Source organism: Euprymna scolopes, chromosome 12 (genome assembly GCF_053919585.1).
Source record: "Euprymna scolopes isolate OS-2025 chromosome 12, ASM5391958v1, whole genome shotgun sequence".
Classification (NCBI taxonomy): Eukaryota; Metazoa; Mollusca; class Cephalopoda; order Sepiida; family Sepiolidae; genus Euprymna; species Euprymna scolopes.
The window spans coordinates 146,625,985-146,651,792 of record NC_136493.1 but is presented as its reverse complement, the minus strand read 5'-3'; the positions used below and the strand labels follow the sequence as shown (position 1 = coordinate 146,651,792).

Below are 25,808 nucleotides of genomic sequence, written 5' to 3'. Positions count from 1 at the left end.
ATTTATTATTTTTTTAATCATTTATTATTTTTAATCATTTATTATTTTTTAATCATTTATTATTTTTTAATCATTTATTATTTTTTAATCATTTATTATTTTTTTAATCATTTATTATTTTTTTAATCATTTATTATTTTTATTCATTTATTATTTTTTAATCATTTATTATTTTTCAATCATTTATTATTTTTTAATCATTTATTATTTTTTTAATCATTTATTATTTTTTAATCATTTATTATTTTTTAATCATTTATTATTTTTTAATCATTTATTATTTTTTTAATCATTTATTATTTTTTTAATCATTTATTATTTTTTAATCATTTATTATTTTTTAATCATTTATTATTTTTTAATCATTTATTATTTTTTAATCATTTATTATTTTTTTAATCATTTATTATTTTTTTAATCATTTATTATTTTTTTAATCATTTATTATTTTTTAATCATTTATTATTTTTTAATCATTTATTATTTTTTAATCATTTATTATTCTTTACTCATTTATTATTCTTTATTCATTTATTATTTTTTTATTCATTATTTTATATCATTTATTAGTTTTTAATCATTTATAATTATTTTCATGATTTATAATTTAAAAAATAATGAATGAATAAAAAAATTATAAATGAATAAAATCATTTATAATTGTTCTTATTCATTCATTATTTTTTAAATCATTTATTATTTTTTATTTATTTATTTTTTTCATTATTTAGTATTGTTTAATCATTTATTATTTTTTTAATAAAAAAATTAAACTCCTGATTTTTAATTAAATTGATACAATTATTTATTTATAATTTTTTACTCATTTATTTTTTTAAATAAATCATTTACTATTATTTTTATCATTTATTATTTTTTAATCATTTTTTAAAATTATTTTTAATATTTTTAATCATTATTTTTTGATAAAATATATTTTTTTAAATATTTATTATTTTTTAATCATTTAAAAAAACTCGATTCATGATTAAATTGATACATTTTTTTAATCATTTATTATCTTTTTTGGTCATTTATTATGTTTTTAGTCATTTATTATTTTTTTATTAAAAAAAATTATTAAACTCCCGATTCATGATTAAATTGGTACACTTATTTATTTATTTATTATTTCTTAATCATTTATTTTTTTAATCATTTATTATTTTTTACTCATTTATTTTTTTTTAATAAAAAAATTAAACTCCCGATTCATGATTAAACTGATACAATTATTTATTTATTATTTTTAATCATTTATTATTATTTTTATTCATTTATTATTTTTTACTCATTAATTTTTTTGTATAAAGTGTATCAATTTAATCATGAATCGGGAGTTTAACTTTTTTTTTTTTAAAAAAAGTTAAACTCCCGATTCATGATTAAATTGATACACTTATTTATTTATCATTTTTTAATCATTTATTATTTTTTTAATAATTTATTTATTTTTTAATAAAAAAATTTAAACTCCCGATTCATGATTAAATTGATACAATTATTTATTTATTTTTTAAATTCCTGATATTTAAAGTATGTGGCTCACTTAGCAGACATGCTAATAAAGTGTTGGATTATTGTATATTGATAACTTATAGGAAATAAAGCCTAATTATGCTAATCACTGTGTTATCCAAGCCATTATATAAGTTTTTTGAACATTTATTTGATTCTTAAGTGTATATAAATATTAGTGTTGGGACGATTAATCAGAATCAGGAACCAGAAAAACTGGAACTTTTTGGGGTATCGGAATAATTTGTGTCTATTTTCTAATGCCAAAAACGATTCCTTTACTTATTTGATTTTGTTTAAAGCAAAAACTTTCACTGCTGGTACTAATGATAAAACAATTAAATATTTATTGATTTTAAACTACCAGTAAAACTAAAAATCTATAGATCATACCCCACAAATGTATTTTTGCGTTTTAGAAAATAGCTGTACATTTAACATGTTTGTTTTACGGTAATTGGGAAAAATAGCAACTCTATATTAATATTTAGAGATTTATAAAGAATTGGAATTGGTAACTGTATCAGAATTGTGAATTTAGAACAGAATTGGTATCAGAATCAGGAACAATATTGGAATCATCTCAGCACTAATATATATATATTTTATTTTCAGACGAGGACTCCTTGCTTTGTATGTTGCAAATTTGGTAAGTACTAACAAGTTCTTGCAAACCAAAATCAATAATATTCATGAAATACAATAAAATCTTATTTTGTGAACATCTCGGTATTAGAATGAGTCAACTTATAAAAAATAAAAAATGATATTGGAATGAAATTTGGCTTAGAAAAATGTGGCAAGTGCTCACTCAAAACTGGGAAAAAGATCCAAATGGAAAATAGACATCTTCATAGGTGTACTGATATTAAAGACTTAGAAGAACAGGAACAGTACAAATACCTTGGCAATGAAGAAAACAACTCAATTCAACTTGGCAGAATGAGAGAAAAAATAAGTAAAGACTATGCATACTGTGTACAAAAAATTTGCAAAACAAAGTAATTGCTATTAACCAGCTTTGATGTTATTGATTGGCCACAAAAGGACATTAACAGATTAGACACCAAAACAAAAAATGATGACATTGTACAGCGTAATGTATTAAAACCAGAATTTACCGAGGCTGTGTTTGCCTAGAGGAGCAGGTGGTATGCGGCTTTCAGAAATTAACACCAATGCCATGCCACTATTATAAGCACCAGGCAATATTTGATAATCTCTCTGAATCCAAACCTTAAGATGGTACATGAATACCAAGAAATAAGAGTCAGTAGAACTACCTCAATCACAAAACTGACCAAATAATTTGCATAAGACTGTATTACAAATGAAACAGAAACAGAAAACAAGCCTGCAACAGAAATATCCCAGGAGAGTTGGCAAAAATGCACAAAGACTTTCCATTACAGAAAACTGAAAGAATGGGCCAACCAACAACATGGCAAGTATTTCCTGGATGAACTATCACAGGAATATATAAATTAAAAAAAAAAAACTCTATAAACTGGCTGAAAAAAGATTGCTTCACTATGCTCAGAAGCAGCGTGATAATGGCTGCCCAACATCAAGGCTTGATGGCCATGGCTTTTAAGATGAGTGGTCTCAGCAATGACAGCAAGTGCAGGTTCTGCCACACGGAAGTAGAAAGTGTGAGCTACCTGACATCCAGTTGTAAAGTCCTGTTGGGGGACGGCTATTATACAATGCGACACAATGGAGTGTGTAAATATCTTCTGCATACATGGATTATCCTTTTGATCTATATATTTTTAGATTATTTAAAAAAAAATGACTTCTCTCACATTTTCAAGTTTTCAATCTATGTGCTAACCAGCAAAATTATACCCAACCTATAAATATCATTTTACTAATTATTTTTCCTCTGAGGATAACAACCATTCTTTGAAACTCCATGGAATAAGGAGATTTTCATTTTCAACTTGTATCTCTTGTGTCGAATAATAAATGTTGTAAATTCTAATTTACAAAATTTAAATTTCCCTTCTATATATATAAGAAGAAATATATATATGCAATATTCCTTTGGAATATATATATGCAATAATACTTTGGAATATATATATCTTTGATTATCAATTCATATAAATATTTATAATGAAAGAAAAAAAGATGAGCGGTCTCAGTAATAAGAACAAGTACAATTTCTGTCACACAGAAGTAGAGTGTGAGCCACCTGACATCCAGTTGTTAAGTTCTGCTGGGATGGCGGCTATTATACAATCTGATAGAATGGAAAGTCTGTAAAAAGCTGAATATCCAGTATAGCAGCAAGTGTTGGGAACATGTTTACCAGAAAGAACAGTTGGAAATAAGTCATACACCATCCATTATGACTATGAAATTCATACAGCTATGTACTTAGAAAACGGAGCTGTTAAGCCTGACATAGTAGTATTGGGCCAGAGGCAGAAAGTAGCAACCCTAGTTGAAGTAAGTGTTCCTAATGATGCCAGTCATAACAGAGCTGAGAGGAAGAAGATAACAAAATACCAAAGTCTTATGTACCATATGAAAAGAAACTGGAATCTTAAGATCTCCATCATCCCAATAATTATAGGAGCAACTGGACTCATGAAAAAGAATTTCAAAAACTACCTAGTGAATATACTTAGTGAACCAAGTGCAAAAGAAATACAAACAATTGTACCCAAAAGAACGGTTAGAATTTTAAAAAGATCCTTCAGTTAAAGTGATTGAAATAGTAGATCAATGGGCTTTGGTTGGATCAACACTGAAAGAAGTCGCTGAGTTTACGTATCTGGGCAGCAACATAGTTTCCACAGAGAGAGATATCGAAATTCGCATCTCAAAAGCATGGACCACATTGGATGGGCTACATTCAGTATGGACTTCGGGACTGGCTGACAAACTGAAAAGATAGTTCTTCAGGGCAGTGGTAGAGTCTGTCCTTGTTTACGGTGCTACAATCTGGACACTCTCCAAAAGATTGGAAAGAAAACTAGATGGCACATACACCCGTATGCTAAGAACAATATTAAATATATCTTGGCAAAATCATCCCACGAAGCAGCAACTTTATGGCAATCTACCTGCCATATCTAATACCATCAGAGAGAGACGCCTACGATTTGCCAGTCATTGTCTGAGCAAGCATGAATTGGTGAGTGATGTATTGCTATGGACTTCACGACACGGACGCGCAAGCAGAGGACAACCTAAATCCACGTACATCCAGCAAATAGCACACGACGCCAACTGTGAATCTGAAGATCTGAGGCAACTGATGGAAGACAGGAAACTCTGGAGAGGAAGAGTCACATTGGTCCGAGCAAGGAGCCCGTCATGATGATGATGATGATATATTTACCATTAGTCTTAACATTTGGTTGGGAGTTTATTACTTTCTTCATGAGTCACCACAATTCTCAATGTCTTCAATTCTGTACCAGGTCAATCTAAGAGGCCATTGTTGCTCAACATGCTGCTTCTTTGAAACATCTTATTCCTAGCTGTTAATTGTTGAAAAAAATCCAAAAAATATTAAACTTTAATTACGCATGTCAATATAGATGTTTTATATGGGTGATAGATTGGAAAATATCTTGTTACTTAGTTGAAAATCTTTTGATAAATAAAGCATGAATGACTCAATTCATATCAATGTAGGTATTATACAATTCATATCAATTCATATCAATGTAGGCATTATACAATTCATATCAATGTAGGTATTATACAATTCATATCAATTCATATATTATACAATTCATATCAATGTAGGTATTATACAATTCATATCAATTCATATCAATGTAGGTATTATACAATTCATATCAATGTAGGTATTATACAATTCATATCAATTCATATCAATGTAGGTATTATACAATTCATATCAATGTAGGTATTATACAATTCATATCAATTCATATATTATACAATTCATATCAATTCATATCAATGTAGGTATTATACAATTCATATCAATGTAGGTATTATACAATTCATATCAATGTAGGTATTATACAATTCATATCAATGTAGGTATTATACAATTCATATCAATTCATATCAATGTAGGTATTATACAATAATGCATTCATAAACTTTTTCAAGATATCTAACACCTTGTTTTGAAATATAGATTTATATATGAAAGTAAGTGATATTCATATTTAAAAAACAACTTCCTTTTCTTCAGGCAATAGAGACCTTTTACCGAATGGCCTTGTCGAGAAATTACCTTCGTCCTTTGAAGTATGGTGAAGTATGTACCCGATTCATTGTTTTAGCATTTTATCTGATTGCTTTATTTTTAATACTTTATTAAACATATTTGTTTATTCAATTAACTGTGTTAGGCTTAATTTTGAGATTTTGCCAGAATAAATATAAATGATAAAATTCAAAATATAAGTTTAGTAAGAAAATTAAAATTAAAAAACAAACTGTGTCTATCCTGATGATGACAAGATTAAAAATACTTTGATTTATAAACGAATAAATGTATGTTTATTTTTTTAATCTGTGTTGAATTGGTTTACTAAACTTCCTTTTTAATTTTCGTTTAACAATGATTTGGACAGAGAGAACATATCCTCATATGAATGATGAAATATAAATGATTTTGCGAGAATAAATGTAAATTAAAAATTATAAAATATAAATGATTTTGTTATAATGAATTTAAATCAGAAAATATAAATTATCAAATATAAATCATCAAATATAATATATAAAATATAAATTATCAAATATAAATCATCTATAAATATAAAAGCAAAAATGTATGTATGTATGTTCGCTTTTTGCGTATGTCCAAGAAAGGCTTTTTTCCGAGAAGCAATCGGTCAACTCACTTCTTAAAACTTTTTATATCACACCTAAATGATAATATCTACGAGTTAACAACCGGGGTCGCCTGTCTATTTAATTTACCTGACTTTCAAAAGATAAATATTCAACATTTTTCGATCACCGCATGTGCATTAAGCTTTTTCATATAAAAAAGAAGTGAACAGACTCGCGGTAAATAAGTTGTCAAAAACGGGCACCTGCCATTAAACGCCACACGTTTTTTTTTTTCACACTTTATTATTTTCCAACTGCACGTCAAGGCTTCATTTTTTTTTTTTTTAAAACAAACACCCGGCCAACGATTTATGTTTTCATTTACCCAAAAACACACGCACCTCCAAACACCCGGGTAACGTCGGGTACCCCCCACTAGTAAAATATAAATGATAAAAATTATGAGTGCTTATGATACAAGCTTTGTCTTTTCCTTTTTAAATCTGTAACACATCTTGCATTAAGTTCAAAGCTAATAATACAACTTTAAGGCAAAATTAAACTTTATTCATCAACAAAGTCTCCTTCTAGTGTGATCAACTGATTCCAATGTTTCTTTAATAATTCAATGCCATTTTTTGTTGAATGATTTGTCTTTGGCATCAAAATACACCTTCGTTTCCAATATCATAGAAACCCAGTTTTTCCCTAGAGCATTCTTTTGAAGTCTGTAAACAAACAGTAATTGACAGGGGTGGGGGGATTATCTGGAGAATAAGGTGGGTGTGCAAGTAATTTGAAGTGAAATTTATGTAGGTTTGCTATTGTTGCAATCAATTTGTGACATGACGCATTGTCTTCATGAAAGAGCATTTTTTCTTCTTTTGGGACGATTTCTTCCTTCAATTGCATTGATGATTAATAAGATTCACTATTGATCATTATTCTAAAGATAACGAATGAACAAAATAGTTTGTCCATTCCAAAATATAAAGACCAAAACCTTACCTGCTGATGTTTGTGTCCTTTTGTCACTTTGGACAGCTTTCGCCTGCTGTTGTCCATACAGCTGATTTGATTCTAGAATGAAGTTGCAAATCCATGTTTAATCTATTATTACATTTTGATGCAAACGACATTGAATCATCAACACATTGTTGCTTTTGATCTCCTGTAAGCAAATTCAGGACACGTTTTGAACACGACTTTCTTATAGACAAATGTTTGTACAAAATAAAGATAATGTCTTCTGACATCTTCAACTCTTATGCTATCTTATGCAACTTCAATTTTTTATCAGCCAAAACAAATTTATGGACTTTTTTGATGTTTTCTGTGATAACTGCCAGATTTGCTGACTTGAACATTCAGCATCATTTGTGTCTGTACGACTGCATTTAAAGTCAGCATACAATCTCTTAACTATTGTTTCTAGTGGAGTAAAAATTCAAATTTTTCTATTGTTTTGAAAATTTGCAACAGTAGCTTCACTTAAATAACTAATCGATTAGGCTCAAATTTTTACATATGCCATTTGAAGGTTAGTGCTTTAAACAAACCATATGGATTTTTATCAATGAATCTATTTAAATGTCAGGCCTAAAACTTATTGAGTGATACGTTAATACAAAGTGACTCTCCAAAAATACTACCCATGGAATTGTTGATAAAATTAACAATCCCTTTTGCAATTCAACTATATTTGGTATAAATAAACTTTGATCTATGCTAACTTGTCCACCAAGTTTCACTCATAAATGTCCAACAATCTTTGTTTTATTCCTCATTGAAAATTGTCTCACTTAATTATTAAATTCCTTTCAAAGTAGAAAAATCCTACACCTTTTCTATAGAGCAGGGGTTCCCAACCTTTTGGTAAGTTTGAAATCCATGCAAGCTCCTACTTAGAGTTTAATATCAGCAGTTTAATTTTATTTTTATTTTCTGTGAAGGACAGGGAGACATATTTTTTTAAATATTTTAAAATTCTGTAATTATTTATTACCAAATTAAAGTACATTAGTCCAACCTGAATTTAAAAAAAGAACATAATTTTCAAATAAAATTATCATATAGGTGTGAAAAGCTATCCAACCCTGATGTTGCATATCACCCAAAGTCGTTGAACAAGTTTTCTTTTGCACCTAAACAAAAGAAAATGTAAGAGCTTGAAGAACGTTATCCTAAGTTACTTTTAACAAGGCTATATGCTTCCCTGCCAATGTGTCGCGACCTTCAGAGGAGTCATGACCACCTGTTTGGGAGTCCCCTTTTGTAGAGGTGCCCCCCCTCCCCCCGATGCTAGATTTTGGAATTTCTTCTCTGTATCTTGCTGGCTTCTCTGACTGTACTAACATGCAGAAATTTAAGTGTAATATGAACAGACATCTTGCTGCTCAACACTCTACTTATAGTATCCCTGTAGGCATGGTTTATAATTCACAGTATCCTCTTATGTTTTCGTTAATTTACCTTGTTTGGGGTGAATATGAGTAATAAAAAAAAGTTGTCCAATTTGAATGTTGTAAGCTTGTGAAAAAGGTCAGAAGGAACTATTTTAATTTGGAAGTCAATTTTTAAGAGCTATTTTACACATGTCAGCGATACTCTAAGTAGGGTGTTGAGCAGTAAGATGTCTGTTCATATTACACTTAAATTTCTGCATGTTAGTACAGTCAGAGAAGCAAGCAAGATACAGGGAAGAAATTCCAAAATCTAGATGTTAAAGCAAATATGATGTTGACAATGACTAGTGCCCATGCAACATGTCTATAAAAGTAGTTCATATTAAGATATGTAATCTGATTCACTGTAAATTAAGAATTATGTATTGTTTGCACTTGGATCTTTATCTGAATTCTTCTGTTTTTAGGTTCTCATGTTCAGTATTGTTAGTGCTGTGTTTCTTTATTTGTACAGGTAAGTTGTTTATTATTTTTAAGTGAATAGCAAATTGTAATCTTACCTTATTTTATTCATATAAAGGACTACATTTATAAGTCTGCTTAATATATAGAACATTCATTTATCTATTTCCAAAAGTAAAATATATATATATATATATATATATATATATATATATATATATTCAAGCAAATATTATTAAATGTCACAGAGACACTTTGCTTTATGATTCTTTTTTTAATTTTTCGATTTTCCGTATAATCTTTTTTCTATCAAAATCAAAAATATTAATAAAAGTTCCATAATTGTTGCTGTCACGAGCGCTTTCGATTCGTCCACGAATCATCTTCAGGTGTTGAATTAAAAGTGCGAAGGAGCGAAAATGAGAATTAAAAGTGAAAACTAAAATATTCAGTAAATGGCGTTAGGCGATGATAAATAAATCTATAAAATATATAGAGTCGATGAAAAGTCAGTCAAAAATGTAGATCGATTAAAAATGTGAGTATTAAAATCAGCAAGTTCGTGGATACTGTTAAAAAAGTCCGTCCATTACGAACTATGCAAGACATTTTAAAATGTTACTGCTTTTCTCAAATGATATAGTAAGTTATGAAAATATATATATATTTTCATAACTTACTACTTAACTCTACCTATGTATTGAGCACTGCTGAAGTAAATACTGAAAATTGACGTGTAAAATTATATCTTTGTTTATTAATTTATGGGATTAAATGAAGTAGTCATATATATATATCAAATCGTCTTGCTTGCTTGCTTTGGTGTTTAAACCATCCTGGTTCCAGTTTAAGAGTCCAGTTTAGGATCTCCGGTTTTGTGCAAGCACTTGATACATGCTGATGATAGATGAGATTTATTAATTAACAACAAATAACAATAAAACAAGTGTGTAAAAGAAATAAATTTGAAAAAGTGATCAATTTACGTGATTTAAAAAATATTTTCTTTGACGAATATATATTTGTGCATGATTAAAACATATTTCTTCTTCTTCCAATTTATTAAAAGTCGTTTGCATACATTTTCATTGATGATTTTTACTGCTAGCCCTACTATTGTTACCAACTTCACCACTGCTACCACCAAGGAGATAATATTCCGTTTGTTAGAGTTCAGTTTCCTATACAGTTAACATTTTCTATGACTATTCATTCATAAATTTCAAGGACAGTCTTTACAGAAAGTTTAAGTTTATCTAGACAAACGTGTCTTTCAACATGGACAACTATATGTTGCACTTAGTAGAAAGTAAGCGAAAGGTTCACATAAAAGTGTTTTTAAATCACTTAAATTGTACAAAAAATGTTGTAAAAAGAAGAATATTGTCTTAAGATTAAATTGACCCTATTATTAAGATATACGTTAAATATTTATTTGACCTAATGGGTTATGGGTGTTCTTTAATCTTTAATTTTAAAGAATATAAATAGAAGTTTTTATAATTTATATGGTCTCATTGTTAAATATTACTTAATTATTATTTTCCAATATTTTTAAGGCTGTTAACATACGCACAAAAAAACAAAAACTAGTGTTGATTGTACAATGCACACCGTATTTTGTCTTTTTATTTTTTTCAATGGATTACACTCCCTCTTCTATAAAGGATTTTCAGCCCCTTTCCATTTATTTACATAAATTCACATGTAATTACTTTAAAAAAAAAGGGTACTTTTGTATTAACGACCTATGCTGAAATAATGTTATTATTTAGAAACCTATTATTTAACATGGGTAGGATAGGGTGTTTTGTAACTATTCTGTACTTTCACCTAACAATTTACTAAGAAAAGATATTGTAAAACTTGAATTTAAATTGAAAATACTATACTATATAAATAGCATCATTAAATGCAAAAACACCTTTTAAAAAATCGTAAATAAATAAATAAAAAATGATTGGGGGAGGGGGAGTTCTCAAAGTGAAAAGTCATTAAAAAAAAAGAAAACAAAATAATAATAATGGCAGGTGAGGGCTGATGGAGCCAACATGAAATTGGGACTGTAAATCGTTTTGAAAATGGGGGATCGATTTACTAGAACGTTGTATGTGAAACTGAACCCCCTTCTAAATCTTTAAATATTGACTTTTTTCAATTATTTTTATAATCTGGTAGCTTAGTGTCCAATAATCTGCAGAAATAGTTGAAAAAAGTCGAAAAGGAAAAAATTGTAAGGGGTCCCAATTGCTCAGGTGCACCTACATATTTAAAAAAAAAAATTTTTTTTACCCAAGTTGTGTGTGATTAAAATTAGAACTTGATTAAAAAAAAAAACTGTTTTTCGTGTCTAAAATTATTTATTTACGATTATTTTATTTGTAATTTTCATTTCAAGTTGGAATTGTTATCAAACAAAAAGCAAAGCAAATATGTTTTTCTAATGTAAAAAAAAAACAAGAAAAACTATTTGATCAATTTACATATTTAAAAAAATATTTGGGTTTTTTATAACCCAACCCAGCATAGTTTGCCTCCTAAAAAGCAAGGTCCTGGATATGACCTTAAACTATATCCGATGGCTCCAGCTTGCAGGCCTTAGGGAGTGTGGAGCCACCTTTTAATTGCCATTGCTCCCAGGTCCACTCTGACCCGGAGTGATAGCACCTGTTAGGGTCCCAACTATGGGTTAAATAGAATACGACTTAAAAAACAAATATACTATATTAAAAAATCGTTCTTCAAAATTACCAGATTCGGCATTAAATAACCTGAAAAGGGTTGATATGCCGTAAAACAAAACAACCAACCAACCAACCTAAAAAGCAATAAAAATGTTTGTTTTGTTTTTTTTTGCTAATACATTTCAACGGCCTTTAAAAATAATATAAAAAAGGGAATTTTTTTAAAAATAATTAAAATTTAGCATTTTAGCGTGAGGGATCACTTTCCTATATAAATTTAACGTAAAATGATACCCAACTTCTTATTGATATAGTGAGATATATAGTCGTTATCATTTTTTTCAAGTTTGGTGGTGGGGGTGGGGACAGAAAGGGAAAATGGGGTGGGGTCCTAAGTTCCAAACATTTTTAAAAATACGTAGAAATACTTCAAAAACGTGTGTGTGTAGATTTTTCATTTTTTTTTTTTAAGATTTGCTTTGAAAAGGTCCAGTTAAATATAACTTAATATAATTAGTTAATTATTATTTCCTGATATTTTTAAGACTGTTAACACACAAAAAAAAACAAATAAAAAAACTAGGGTGCATCTGTACAATCCACACGCCCTCCTTGTATACTTTTTTCTTTTCATTTTTTTTTTTTTCAATGGATTACACCCCTCTTATATACATGATTTTTCATTTAATCTAAGGTCAATGATGGTTAGACCTTTATTATCCAATGTATTGTGCATTGTTTTCACTGGTCGCCATGCTTGTTTTCATGCGCACATGCATTCAAATTTTGCGCGTTTATACATTAATTCTGTATATTCATTATAAACAGGTCATGGGTAGTCTAGTATGAAATATAAAATTCAAACTTTAAGACCAAAACTATTTTTTTTAATAAATAAAAACATATTTATTTATTAAAACAAATTCAATATTTTGAATCATAACAAATTCATCATCAGTTTTTTTTTTTTTTTTTTTTTTTAATTTTTATGTCCTATGGCGGTGATAATCCTTCGAATGTCTTTAGATATTGTTGAAGGTTTGAATGTTTGTTTGGTTTTCCTGATGAAGAAATTCCATATATATATATATATATATATATATACACGCACGGACACACACACCCATATACAGTGCCAGCAAAAAGAAAGTCCACACTTGTAATTTTTTCAAAAACTGCAAATTTAAGTTAAATTTAATGTAACTGTTTAAACAACCTATACCTCATTTGATTCGACAGGTGGAGAGTTTTCTTCTTTTTTTTTTTTTTTCTTTCACACGGTGATCACCACTTATCAAGGCCCAGAAGCCACTCAGGGGTAAGGGTTATTGCATGTACAGTACGTTAGTGTGGGGATTTAATAAAAGTGTCTACTTAAGGGGGCGGTTCATCAAGAATTTGTTTACGTTGGACTTGAAGACATCCAGGTTGTAGTCAGGTAGGAAGCAGGCAGACGGAACAGTTCCACAGGCATGCAGTTTTAAGAAAGAAGCTTTGTTCATGGAATCTACGTTTTGATTTAGGCACAGATAAAGAGTGGGGAAAATTTTGGACAGTGGTTTCAGCTAGACAGGTGTTTTTCGTAAAAGATTAGCAAGGGGGGGACTAGAGATTGGAGCTCAGACGAGCACCTGCCATGGAAATAACGATAAAACAAAGATAGGCTCACAACGTCTCTTCTGTGGGAGAGAGGTTGCAGGGAAGAGAAAAGGGCATCCCCCACTAAGCCACAAAGTTTATTTTGTACTCTGTCAAGGCAGGATAGGCTGTTTTTAGCAGCTCCTGCCCAGATATGGCAGCAGTATTCCATCCTTGGCTTTTATATAGACAGAGAATTGCATCAGTAGTGAGATATCTTCTGGAGCGGTAGAAGGATCCTCCCATTTTTCCAGCAACCTTGGCAATAGACTTGATGTACGTGTTCCATTTCAGGTCAGGAGTAAAGGTTAAGCCCAGAAGCTTGTCAAAATATGGGGCTTCTCCTAGACGAGAGCCATCTATTTCAATTGATGCCAGATGGGGATCAGAGCATTGATGATGTAACAATAGCAGCTTGTTTTTAGATGCATTAAAGGTAACCAGCCACGTCTTCCCCCACTGAACCACGCGCTGGAGATCAGAGGAGAGAGAATCAGAGAGAACTTTGTCATTTACAGCTTTTGATGTGTTGCCGTAGATGGTCGTGTCATCAGCATAGATGTCAACGAATGATTTAAGTATGTATTTAAGGAGATCATTGATGTTGATCAGGAAAAGAGTTGGGCCCAGGATGGACCCCTGAGGGACTCAAGTATTAATACTGCAGGCTTCTGATTTTTGTCCATCGACCAGTACTCTTATGAGCCTATCAGAGAGAAATGATTTAATGATAGAGAAAATATTTCCAGTTATACCGTAGCTGGAGATCTTGTGAAATAGGCCTTTATGCCATACCTTGCCAAAGGCCTTTGTTATGTCAAGAGCAATTGCCCTAGAAAGGAAACCTTTGTCAAGAGATTCACTAATCCTATGAGGTATAACCGTTAGCACATCTGCAGTAGATCTTGCAGAGCAGAAACCATATTGCGTGTCACTAAGAAGGTTATTTTTGCTGAGGTGATTGACTATTTCTTTATTTTATATGGATTCCAGCAACTTACTCATAACACACAGGAGACTTATTTGTCTGCACTGAGAGGGAGATGACTTATCACCTAAATTCTTAAATACAGGGCATACTGATGAGGTTTTCCAGGGTGTTGGAAAGCACTTCTCCTTAAGGCAGCGCTGAAACAGTTTCACAAGTATAGGAGCAAGTTCTGGTTGAAGCTTTTTCAGCACTATAATTGGGATGCCGTCAGGGCCAGTTGCTTTACTGAAATCAAGGTTCTTGATTAGCTTGGCTACCTCATGCACAGATATTTGTATGTTACCTAGCGTGTTCTGTGTTATAGGAGGAAATACGGGGAGTTGATGGCCTTCGTCGCATAGGGTAGAATTAGCTGCAAAGTTCTTGCTAAATAGTTTGGCCTTGTCTGATGCTGGCGAGATGACTTCAGGTCCATTGATGATGGTTGGGATAGAATGCACACTTCTGTTCAGGATCCTGTTTGCTATTTGCCAAAACTGGTGGGGAACAAGTCGCTGTTCAGCTACTTTGGATTTAACAGACTGAGCATATAGCTCTGTTGCATTTTTTATTACTCTTTTACTGTGGTTGCTGGCGGTCCTGAAAGCAGCTTTAGTCTCAGTGCATCTATTACATTGGTAGCTATGGAAAAAGTGATTTCTGTGTGCGATGACAGCAGCACATTCTGGGGAGAACCATGGCTGGCTGTTAGGTTTTTGTTGGAATTTTTTAATGCCTACAATTAACCATTCGGTCAGGTCTGATACTATAGAGGACACATCCTTTTTAAACATGGAATGTAGAGGTAGATCAGATATGAATGTACAGAAGCTATCCCAGTCAGCCATGGAATATCTGTATACAGTACAGTGGAGGGGTATGTCTGGGGACTTATTACATTTCATTTTTATCTTAACTGATACGACGGAGTGGTCAGAGGATCCTAGAGGAGAAAGAATGGAACATGAACATAGCTCAGGGGAAGTTGTGAGAAAAAGGTCTAGAAGGCTTGCATACTGACCTGTAGTATCGGGCACACGGGCGGGCTCGCGAACAATCTGAGTGAGGTCATAAGCAATGGCAAAATCATGACAGAACCTCCCCTCATCATCTGTCTTATTTGAGTGGTTCAGCCATTCCACGTTATGGATGTTGAAGTCACCACAGATGTGCATGTTAGCCAAGGGATGTGCAGACAGGATGTGGTCTATTTTCTCAGATATACTCTTAAAGATAGTAACTCTGCTGTTATGGGGCCGATAGAGGGGAAATAAATGCAGTGGTGTAAGCAAGTGCAACCCGGAAGCACATATAAGGTAAATTAGGATCTTCTCTAGAGATATCCCTGCCACATGGGAAGCCATATTTAATGTAGGCACATATTCCATGCCCATAGCGGTCTTGGGGGTCAGATTTAGATGTTAAGTTAGAGTATCCGTTAATTATGAACTCATTTAGGGAAGTGGTCGGCCCTATTCCAGTTTCGCTTAGAAAGAATATGTCCGGTTTTGTCTCCTGTAATTGGGTTTCAACCTTTGGAAGGTTGGAACATAGACCCCTGATGTTGGAGAAGGAGACATGGTAGTAGGGGTCTATATTGGAAGATGGGGTTCTAGGTTTATTCGAGTTTTTTTTCTGGAGATATTTCATGTTGAGGTTTTGGGATTTGTGGAACAGGTCGGCATACTTGGTTAGAGCAGGATAGAGAGGGAAAGTAAGAGAGCAAAGGACAGGAAATTTTTTTTATGTAGCACATGATAAGGTAAAGCCATAACAATTACCCACTAGTATGGCATCGAGAGGCCCTACCAGAGACTACTGCATGGTCCAGAATCCATTCACCAAATGGCAATATAGCATCCCCAGTACTTTGCACCTGCTGATAGGACAGCCTTAGTGATTAATCTAAGGTTCGGGTCCCTGACTATCAGGCAGATAATATCAGCCCAGACGAAACGTTTACCTCCAGCACCCTTACTAGTGACATGGCCACAATGATAGACATAGAGACAGAAAAATTTCCAACATCTCAGACTACTGTTCACGAAGTACTACCGACCTGGGAAGCAGCTTTTTCTTCACCCTTTGTCAGAAAAATCACTCATTGGAAATGAGGACTGAGGGACAAAAAAGGAGAAGCGAGAATTACTGGAGCTGCCAATAACACATCCACTGCATTATCTACTCTCCATTTAAAAAAAAAAAAGGGAATAGGTACGAGGGACTTATTAATATCTACTTAGTATAAGTCCGGTGCTAAATTATCAATTCAGGACGCTGTTTGAAGATAATCTCCCCTCCATGAGGGGATGTTTTGGCGTTATCTATCTCGAGTTTGAATCATTCGAGCTTCACCTTATAATTAAAATCCAAGAATGAACTTTTATCAGTTTGTGAAGTCGGCTTAATTTTTGGTAATTTACATTTGAGTTTAGATAATAGATTAAGGTTTTAATTTGGTGACTTTTTTTTCTTTTCGTTTTACATGTAACAAGACAGTTAATAGCATATTTGACAAAAAAGAATTCAGGACAATAAAGAAAAAAAAACAAAAAAAACATGACAAGATAGGTAAAATTAAGTTACGAGTTTTTAAGTCAAAGATGCAATAAGGAAACAGCGGTAATTAGCACAAAATAGATTTCAAAAGTTAGATAGAAACATTTTTTAACCTTAGCTTAAGAGCTTGGAAAATGCAACCTACCCATCTTTAGGTCATATCGGAAATGGGGGCTAGCAAAATTTTAGGTACATAACGATATGGTGGACGTTGTGTGGGGATGTTGGGGAGGGGGGGAGTAACGCTTTTATTTTAATTATTTATTTTATTTCTTTGTCTATTTTTATTTTTTCCTGGCGATCACTAAGAGAAATCGTGGCATATGAACTAAATGTTACGTTGTATAATCTGGAACAACAACAATTACGATTAGAGATGCTTTGTTGCCTGTTGGTGGATATTTTAAACTGATTTAGGGGCGATAATTTAAACTGGTTTTAAGTGAATTTGTTGTTGTGGACTTCCTTTTTGCCTCCTCAATTTGAAGTTATTTTTTTAAATTAACGTGAACACTAAAATATTTCAATCAAAAGTCAATATGAACAGATAAACTTATAGAAGAATAAAAGGCCAATCAAATAAGGTTTAGTTTGTTTAGACAGTTACATTAAATTTAGCTTAAATTTGCAGTTTTTGAAAAAATTACAAGTACAGACTTTCTTTTTGCCGCCTGTGTGTGTGTATATATATATATATATATATATATATATATAAAATATTTTTAAAGCCAATTTAGATGCTAGGAGACACAATAAATAAAAACATAAATCAAATATTTCAGTTGGTTCCTAACCATCTTCAGTGAATTAAAGAATTTCTTTTTTTCTCTTCATTGTCGATCTTTAACGATGAATGCCAATAATATCCAACTCCCCTGTTGTTAAATGGAGATTGTTATCGGCATTTGTTGTTACAGATTGACAATGAAGAAAAAAAATCTTTAATTCACTGAAGATAGTTTGAAATCAACTGAAATATTGATTTATGCTTTCATTTATTGAATATGAAAATCTCTTAACTTCTAAATTGGTTTTTAAAATGTTTTCTTATGATTTTACTATCCAGTTCTTTTAAATATAGAAATATTGATCTATTATATATATATATATATATATAAACATTTAAAATGGTCTACATAAATGCAACTATAGTTCATTACTGCTGGACTTTATCAGCGCTCATAGTTTCTACTGAAAACAATTCATCCCAAAGAGTCAGAGGTAGAGATTTCAGAGAATCAAATTTTAAAATCATAGTGTGTCGATGTCAATTTATTTACTTCTTAACACAAATGCATATACCCAAATATAAATATATACAGGGCCACAAACATATGCATATCCATACACAGATATAAATGACTATATCTATAACAATATTTACACATATTGTTATATTATGATTGTGAAGAATGGTCTGTTCTTATCTAGCTGGGTGTGTTCTCTAACTTCTTTTATTTATCTGTCTTATTTAAAGGCCGTACCTATCAAGCAGTGACTGTCTAGAAATGTTATTGTGTGGATTGCATCTAATAATACACATGATGTAACGACATACCTGGCTCTGCTTGGCTGTGGAGGACTCTTCATCGATCATCTTGGGAGTTGATTCTGCCAACCGAAGACAAATGAACACACGATGATGATTGTTCTTTTTATTCCATTCCATATGTATTATCTTAGCAGACTGGAATGGACTGGTGATCTTGGCATGCAGACATACCAATGCCCCTTTTTGAGGAGCCCCTGGTCCTCACATCTTGTCGCTTGCGTATCCAGAAACCAACTCAACTAAAATTAACTAAATTTCCCCAAACCAGAACTTTTGACACGTCAGATCCGGCTCCATCTACCTAATTTCCAGTGCAAGGTCAGATCGGTTATAAAGTTTGATCTATGTTAAATTATGACAGCCTGACCTTTCATTGCAAAGTTCGCTAACCTGTTTTTTATGATTGTTATTCTTCAGTTAAACAAATAAATGGATAGATAGATAAACCCGATTCTGGATATGTTCATTACATTTAACAATCCAAGTAATTTATGGAAATTATTATCCTTGGTGATGCCAAGTAGTTCTATTAATAACAAATTTTCATCTTTGGTATTGATTTATAAATTAATTTCTTTTGAATTTTTGGCATTTTATTTTTTTATTTGTTTTAGGACTAAGGGTGGACTATCATCATCAGTTGCTTCCGGAATTAGGTAAGTTTCTGTTAAGATGAATTTTATATTTTCAAAGCCTATTTCTCTTATATCATCTTCATCAAAATTTTATAGAAAAACAGAAGCTCTAGTTAAATTGTTTGAATAGGGGAAAAGTGAGTTTGTCAAACCACTTAAATATATAAAATATATTTAAAAAAAATAAAAAACAATATCCAAAATTAGCCTCTTTTTATATATATATATATATATATATTATAATAGAAAAATGTGAGCATAAAAAAGTAATATGGTTAAGCTTAAACATGGAAAAGTAAAGGACTAGTTGTTAAAATTGGAATAGAAAAGGACAAGATATTTTAGTAAAATATATAATAAATTCATAACTTAAAATATTGTAGCATTAAGAATTGATTATATCATGTTATAAATTGAATTTTTAAAAGGAATTCTTAATGCTGCAATATTTTAAGTTATAAATTTATTATATTTTTTACTAGAAAATCTTGTCATTTTCTTTTCCAGTTTTAACAACTAGTCCTTTAACCATATTACTTTTCATGCTTGCATTTTTCTATTGTAATCCATAATTTTTCCAGGCTTCCAGTAAATTCACTTGTTCTTTGTTTAATTTCAGGCTTATTATTTTTGCCCTCATAAACATTTTTTTTTACAAGGTGGTCACCACTTATCAAGGCCCGGAAGCCACTTGGGGATAAGGGTTATTGCGTGTACAGTATGTTAATATTGAGATTTAATAAAGTGTCTACTTAAGGGGGCGGTTCATCAGGAATTTGTTTATATTGGACTTAAAGACATCCAAGTTGTAGTCAGATGGGAAACAGGCAGACGGAACCGAGTTCGTCGTGCACTTCTAAGAAAGAAACTTTGTTCATGGAATCTACGTTTTGGTTTTGGCACAGATAAAGAGTGGGGAAAATTTTTGACAGTGGTTTCAGCTAGACGGGTGTTTTTCGCAAAAATCAGCGAGGGGGGACCAAGGATTAGAGCTCAGACGAGCATCTGCCATGGAAGTAACAATAAAACAAAGACAGGCTTGCAACATCTCTCTTGTGGGAGAGAGGTTGCAGGGAAGAGAAAAAGGCATCCCCCACTAAGCCACGAAGCCTATTTTGTACTCTGTCAAGGCAGGATAGAAGGTTTTTAGAAGCTCCTGCCTAAATGTGGAAACTGTACTACATCCTTGGACGTACTTGGCTTTTATATAGATAGAGAATTGCATCAGCAGTGAGATATCTTCTGGAGCGGTAGAAGGATCCTATCATTTTTCCAGCGACCTTGGCAATAGACTTGATGTACGTGTTCCATTTCAGGTCAGGAGTAAAGGTTAAGCCCAGAAGCTTATCAAAGCATGGAGCTTCCCTTAGTTGAGAGCCATCCATTTCAATTGATGCCAGATGGGGATCAGAGTGTTGATGATGTAAAGATAGGAGCTTGGTTTTAGATGCATTAAAATTAACCAGCCACCTCTTCCTCCACTGTACCACACGCTCAAGATTAGAGGAGAGAGAATCAGAGAGAACTTTGTCATTTGATGTGTTGCCAAAGATGGTCGTGTCATCAGCATAGATGTCAACGAATAATTTAAGTATGTGTTTTGGGAGATCATTGATGTAGATCAGCAAGAGAGTTGAGCCGATGGACCCCCTGAGGGACTCCAGCATTAATACTGAGAGCCTCTGATTTCTGCCCATCAACCACTACTCTTATGAGCCTATCAGAGAGAAATGATTTAATGATCAAGAAAACATTTCCAGTTATACCGTAGCTGGAAATCTTGTGAAGTAGGCCTTTATGCCATACTTTATCGAAGGCTTTTGATATGTCAAGAGCAATTGCCCTAGAGAGGAACCCTTTGTCAAGAGATTTGCTAATCCTATGAGACATAACCGTTAGCACATCTGCTGTAGATCTAGCAGAATAGAAACCATCTTGTATGTCACTAAGTAGGTTATTTCTGCTGAGGTGGTTCACTATTTCTCTATTTAATATGGATTCCAGCAACTTACTCATGACACACAGGAGACTTACTGAGAGGAGGACGACTTATCTTAAATACTGATGAGGTTTTCCAGGGTGTTGGAAAGCACTTCTCCTTAAGGCAAGGCTTAAACAGTTTTGTAAGTATGGGGGCAAGTTCTGGTTGAAGCTTTTTCAGCACTATAATTGGGATGCCGTCAGGGCCAGTTGCTTTACTGAAATCAAGGTTCTTGATTAGCTTGGCTACCTCATGCACAGATATTTGTATGTTACCTAGCGTGTTCTGTGTTATAGGAGGAAATACGGGGAGTTGATGGCCTTCGTCGCATAGGGTAGAATTAGCTGCAAAGTTCTTGCTAAATAGTTTGGCCTTGTCTGATGCTGACGAGATGACCTCAGATCCATTGATGATGGTTGGGATAGAACGCACGCTTCTGTTCAGGATCCTGTTTGCTATTTGCCAAAACTGGTGGGAACCAAGCTGCTGCTCAGCTACTTTGGATTTAACAGACTGAGCATATAGTTCTCTTGCATGTTTTATTACTCTTTTACAGTGGTTTCTGGCAGTCTTGAAAGCAGCTTTAGTCACAGTGCATCTATTATGTTGGTAGCTATGGAAAAAGTGATTTCTGTGTGCGATGGCAGCAGCACATTCTGGGGAGAACCATGGCTGGCTGTTAGGTTTTTGTTGGAATTTTTTCGATGGTATTAATCGGTCTATGCCTACAATTAACCAGGTTCAGGTCTGATACTATGGAGGACACATCCTTTTTAAACATGGAATGAAGGGGTAGATCAGATATAAATGTACAGAAGCTATCCCAGTCAGTCCTGGAGTATCGATATACCGTACGGTGGAGAGGTATGTCTGAAGACTTATTGCATTTCGTTTTTATCTTAACTGATACAACCGAGTGGTCGGAGGATCCCAGAGGGGACAGAACGAAACATGAACATAGCTCAGGGGAAGTTGTGAGAAAAAGGTCTAGAAGGCTAAAAGTATCATAACATACATATGTAATAACAATGTACGGCACTCGTCTGCTTTCAATAAAATTCCCCCAATTGTCTCCCTTTCATTCTCTCTGTTTCACTTGTTCTCTTTTCACGAGTGCAGTGAATTGTTAGAAACAGTAGTCACAGAAGCAACATGGTTGCTATGGAAACCAGTCATAAAAACGTCGCTCACCTCCTTACTTTTTTTTACGATTTCGAACACCAGAAAATTCATCATAACTTTTGAACGAAAATTGAAATTTTTTTCACAATATAACCGAGAAGGTAATCTATAAACTGTAACAATTGTTTGAAATTTGGTAGAAAAATGAGTGAACGGTGAAGCTTTAAAGCAGTTTGAAATGACTAAAACTGCCACTTAACCATATATATATATATATATATATATATATATATATATATATATATATATATATAGAGAGAGAGAGAGAGAGTTTTTGTCACACTGACATTGATATTAAAAATTTTTTTCTATTAAAAATTATTAACACAAACTCTTATATATACTCAGTGATATGTAAGCGATTTCATAAATGTGAACTCATTTGCATGTTCCTTTAAAAAACAAACTTTCATTAATCAATTATTCATTTTTTATGGTTTCTTATTGGATAATTGGTTTCATTTAACTTTTACACTCAGTTCTATTTATGCATATTTTCTACAAGTTGCATAATTGCATAGCATTTAGTGTATAATTGCATAGCATTTAGTGTATAATTGCATAGCATTTAGTGTATAATTGCATAGCATTTAGTGTATAATTGCATAGCATTCAGTGTATAATTGCATAGCATTTAGGATGAAAAAGTTCTAGGAAATGCACATAAGTAACTTTATTGTCTGCGGAAACTCCTCTCTCAATTTTTGGCCTACAGACTTAAAATAATATATTTTAGGGGGCTTGGTCCTAGGAAACAAATTCAATTATTTTTTAGCCAGTAAAAATAACTGCTAAAGGGTCAAAAATGAAAAAAATGAACTTGGCAGGGGAAAGTTGATTATTTCTACGCATGCGCAAATATACATTTATATGTTAAAGTTTCTTAAGTTTTTTACGTTTTCTTATCATCTGTCGATAGCTCAAACAGTAATGATTAAGGCGGGAGCACTAAATGTTTTGGTTTTGATTTTAGCTGATGGCACCCAAACTTTTTTTTTACACTTTTGAAGCATTAACTAAGGAAAAATAAGCATTATAATTAGTGGTGGGACGATTATTCGGAATTGTTAATCATAAGAATCATATATTTTGGAGGGAATTGGAATCGCATCGTTAAAAAATACCTTAGGTTTATGAGTCTTTCATTACGATTCTCTTATATTTTTAAGTTGAACTGTTTGTTTGAAGATTAATGCTGTCAAAAATTTATAAAAACGTCATAGAACTTTTCAGAATAATTTAATATGATGTACAAGAATTTTATTAACTGCTTTAAAAGTAATCTTTATTTATCTTAATGGGTTTCGAAATTTCTTTGAATTTTTTCTTTCTTTAATTCTTTGAATTAACAATTTTTTTTTTAACTTAACTTGCTTTTGTATTTCACCATTTCGTTTTTTAGCAATAAATGTTTCTCTACATTAAAAACCGACCTTGTGTCTAACTCTGCCCTCGTGGGGAGGCAAGTAAATAGGAAGTAATATGGCAGCCGAAAAACGTTTTTCGACCACCATAAAAGCATTACAATACATTTAAACCCTGAAGAATTTCCGCCATTTGCACTTGTTCTAAGTTAACTAGCCACTACTTATGTTTCAAACGTTTTTAAAAAAAAAAAAAAAAAAAGAAAAAGAAAGAGCTTTAAAATAGTAAAAACACTAAAGCATTTTTCCTTTTGGAAGGGGGGTGTCAGGCGCCCCTATTATCTCAAAGAACCAGCTATGTAAACACTTTGCAATATTTTTCAATAATTATTTAAAAAAGATTCTTTATAATCAATTTTTATTCAAAATTAAGAAATTATTTTCTAAAATATTTTGTTTATATATGTTTACATTTTGTTTTTAAGTAAAATTAAGAAATTAATTTTAAAAATATTGTTTATATCTATCTTCATTCAAAAAGCTTACTTTTCGGTAGCTTCACCGGTTGTTAAACTAAATTTTCTGAATGTCAAAACGAGGCTCGTCTGCGGGACCTATTTATCTAAGCTTCACCGATTTTTGTTATTATGATTTTATCGTTTTTTTTGGGGGGGGGGGGTTGGATGGATATTTTTTTTTTTGCCAGAGTTTATGTAATTATTAACGGGAAAATTGGTGAAAGTCAAAATGGAATCCGTGCTATTTTTAAATATTATTTTCAAGTTTAATTAAAGTTTTACAATACCCTTTTCTTATTATTGTTTTTGTATTCTTTTGTTATTTTTATTTATTTATTTTTTGTTTTTGCCGGATTTAACAAACAAACAAAATGAGAGCAAAGTAAAAAAAAAAAAAAAAATTGGTGCATATGCACTTATGTTACCGCTATTTATTTATTTTTTTTTTAATGGTTTAAGTGCCTTGCCCAATGTTTGAAGAGTTTCTAATTGTTTTTAAAAGGAAAATTGTTAAAAGTCCAAATTAGCACTTGTGACGATAAACAAAAAGTTTTAGCATGCACGTACCTCTCATGGAATGTCGTAGATCGAAACACAGTGAAATTTTCTTTGGTGCTAGTGCACTTATTGATCCCCACTATTTTTAAATAGTACTTTCAAGTTTAATTAAAGTTTTACGATACCTGTTCTTATTAAATTGTTAGGTGAAAGTACCTGCACTATTTTTGAATAGTATTTTCAAGTTTAATTCAAGTTTTAAGATACCTGTTTTTATTAAATTTTTAGGTGAAAGTACAGAATATGTACACAACACCCTCCCGTCCCCATGTTAAGAATGGCTTTCTAAATAATGTCATTATTTCAGCACGGCTCAATAAGTGCATGAGTACCTTTTATTTTCTTGAATAAAATAAAAACTACTCAACGAGTACACTACTATTTTTGTTTAATAATTATTTTTCATTCAAAAATAAAAAAAAAAATTCAATTGTTCAAAACATGTTTTTACCCAAAGCTTATTGGGATTATTTTTTTAATTACCATATTTTTCATGTTCTAAAAGTGTTTCAAAATTATCTATTTTTTTCACTTTTCATGTTATAAGCCTCTCTATACATGGTCTCATAGATATCAGACCATTTCATTTCTCCTACTGATCCCGATATGTATTTCAGTCTTCTTTTAATGCGAGAACAGTCGGCTTCTATATTGTTGGTGCAAACACCAGTAAGCGGATCCACAAAATTTTATGAATGGTTTACAGTCCCGTGAACATAATTAAACTTGAAAATAATATTTAAAAATAGCGCGGATTCCATTTTGACTTTCATCAATTTTCCTGTTAATAATTATATAAACTACGGGAGGGGGGGGGGACATTAAAAAAAAATACAGATAAAATCATAATAACAAAAATCATGCGCAAATTTCAAGCCAAAATAAATTTAAAAAAAAAAAAAAAAAAATTAGGTCACACACGCAAAAATTCTTTCCTTGTAAAAATAATTTCTCCCTCAGTCAAACAATGTACAACATTGGAGCCGATGCGTATTTCACTACAGGT

The 25,808-nt window shown here is 31.8% G+C and overlaps 1 protein-coding gene across 1 annotated transcript in view; it reads left to right on the top strand.

Annotated features, from left to right (window-relative positions):
• LOC145291529 (transmembrane protein 135-like) overlaps positions 1-25,808 on the top strand; it is an 87,266-nt gene that overhangs the window by 40,568 nt on the left and 20,890 nt on the right. The window contains exons 4-7 of the mRNA XM_080137519.1: positions 2,134-2,167; positions 5,705-5,770; positions 9,167-9,213; positions 19,179-19,220. Coding sequence (XP_079993645.1) covers positions 2,134-2,167; positions 5,705-5,770; positions 9,167-9,213; positions 19,179-19,220 — 189 coding nt within the window. The remainder of the gene's footprint in view (positions 1-2,133; positions 2,168-5,704; positions 5,771-9,166; positions 9,214-19,178; positions 19,221-25,808) is intronic.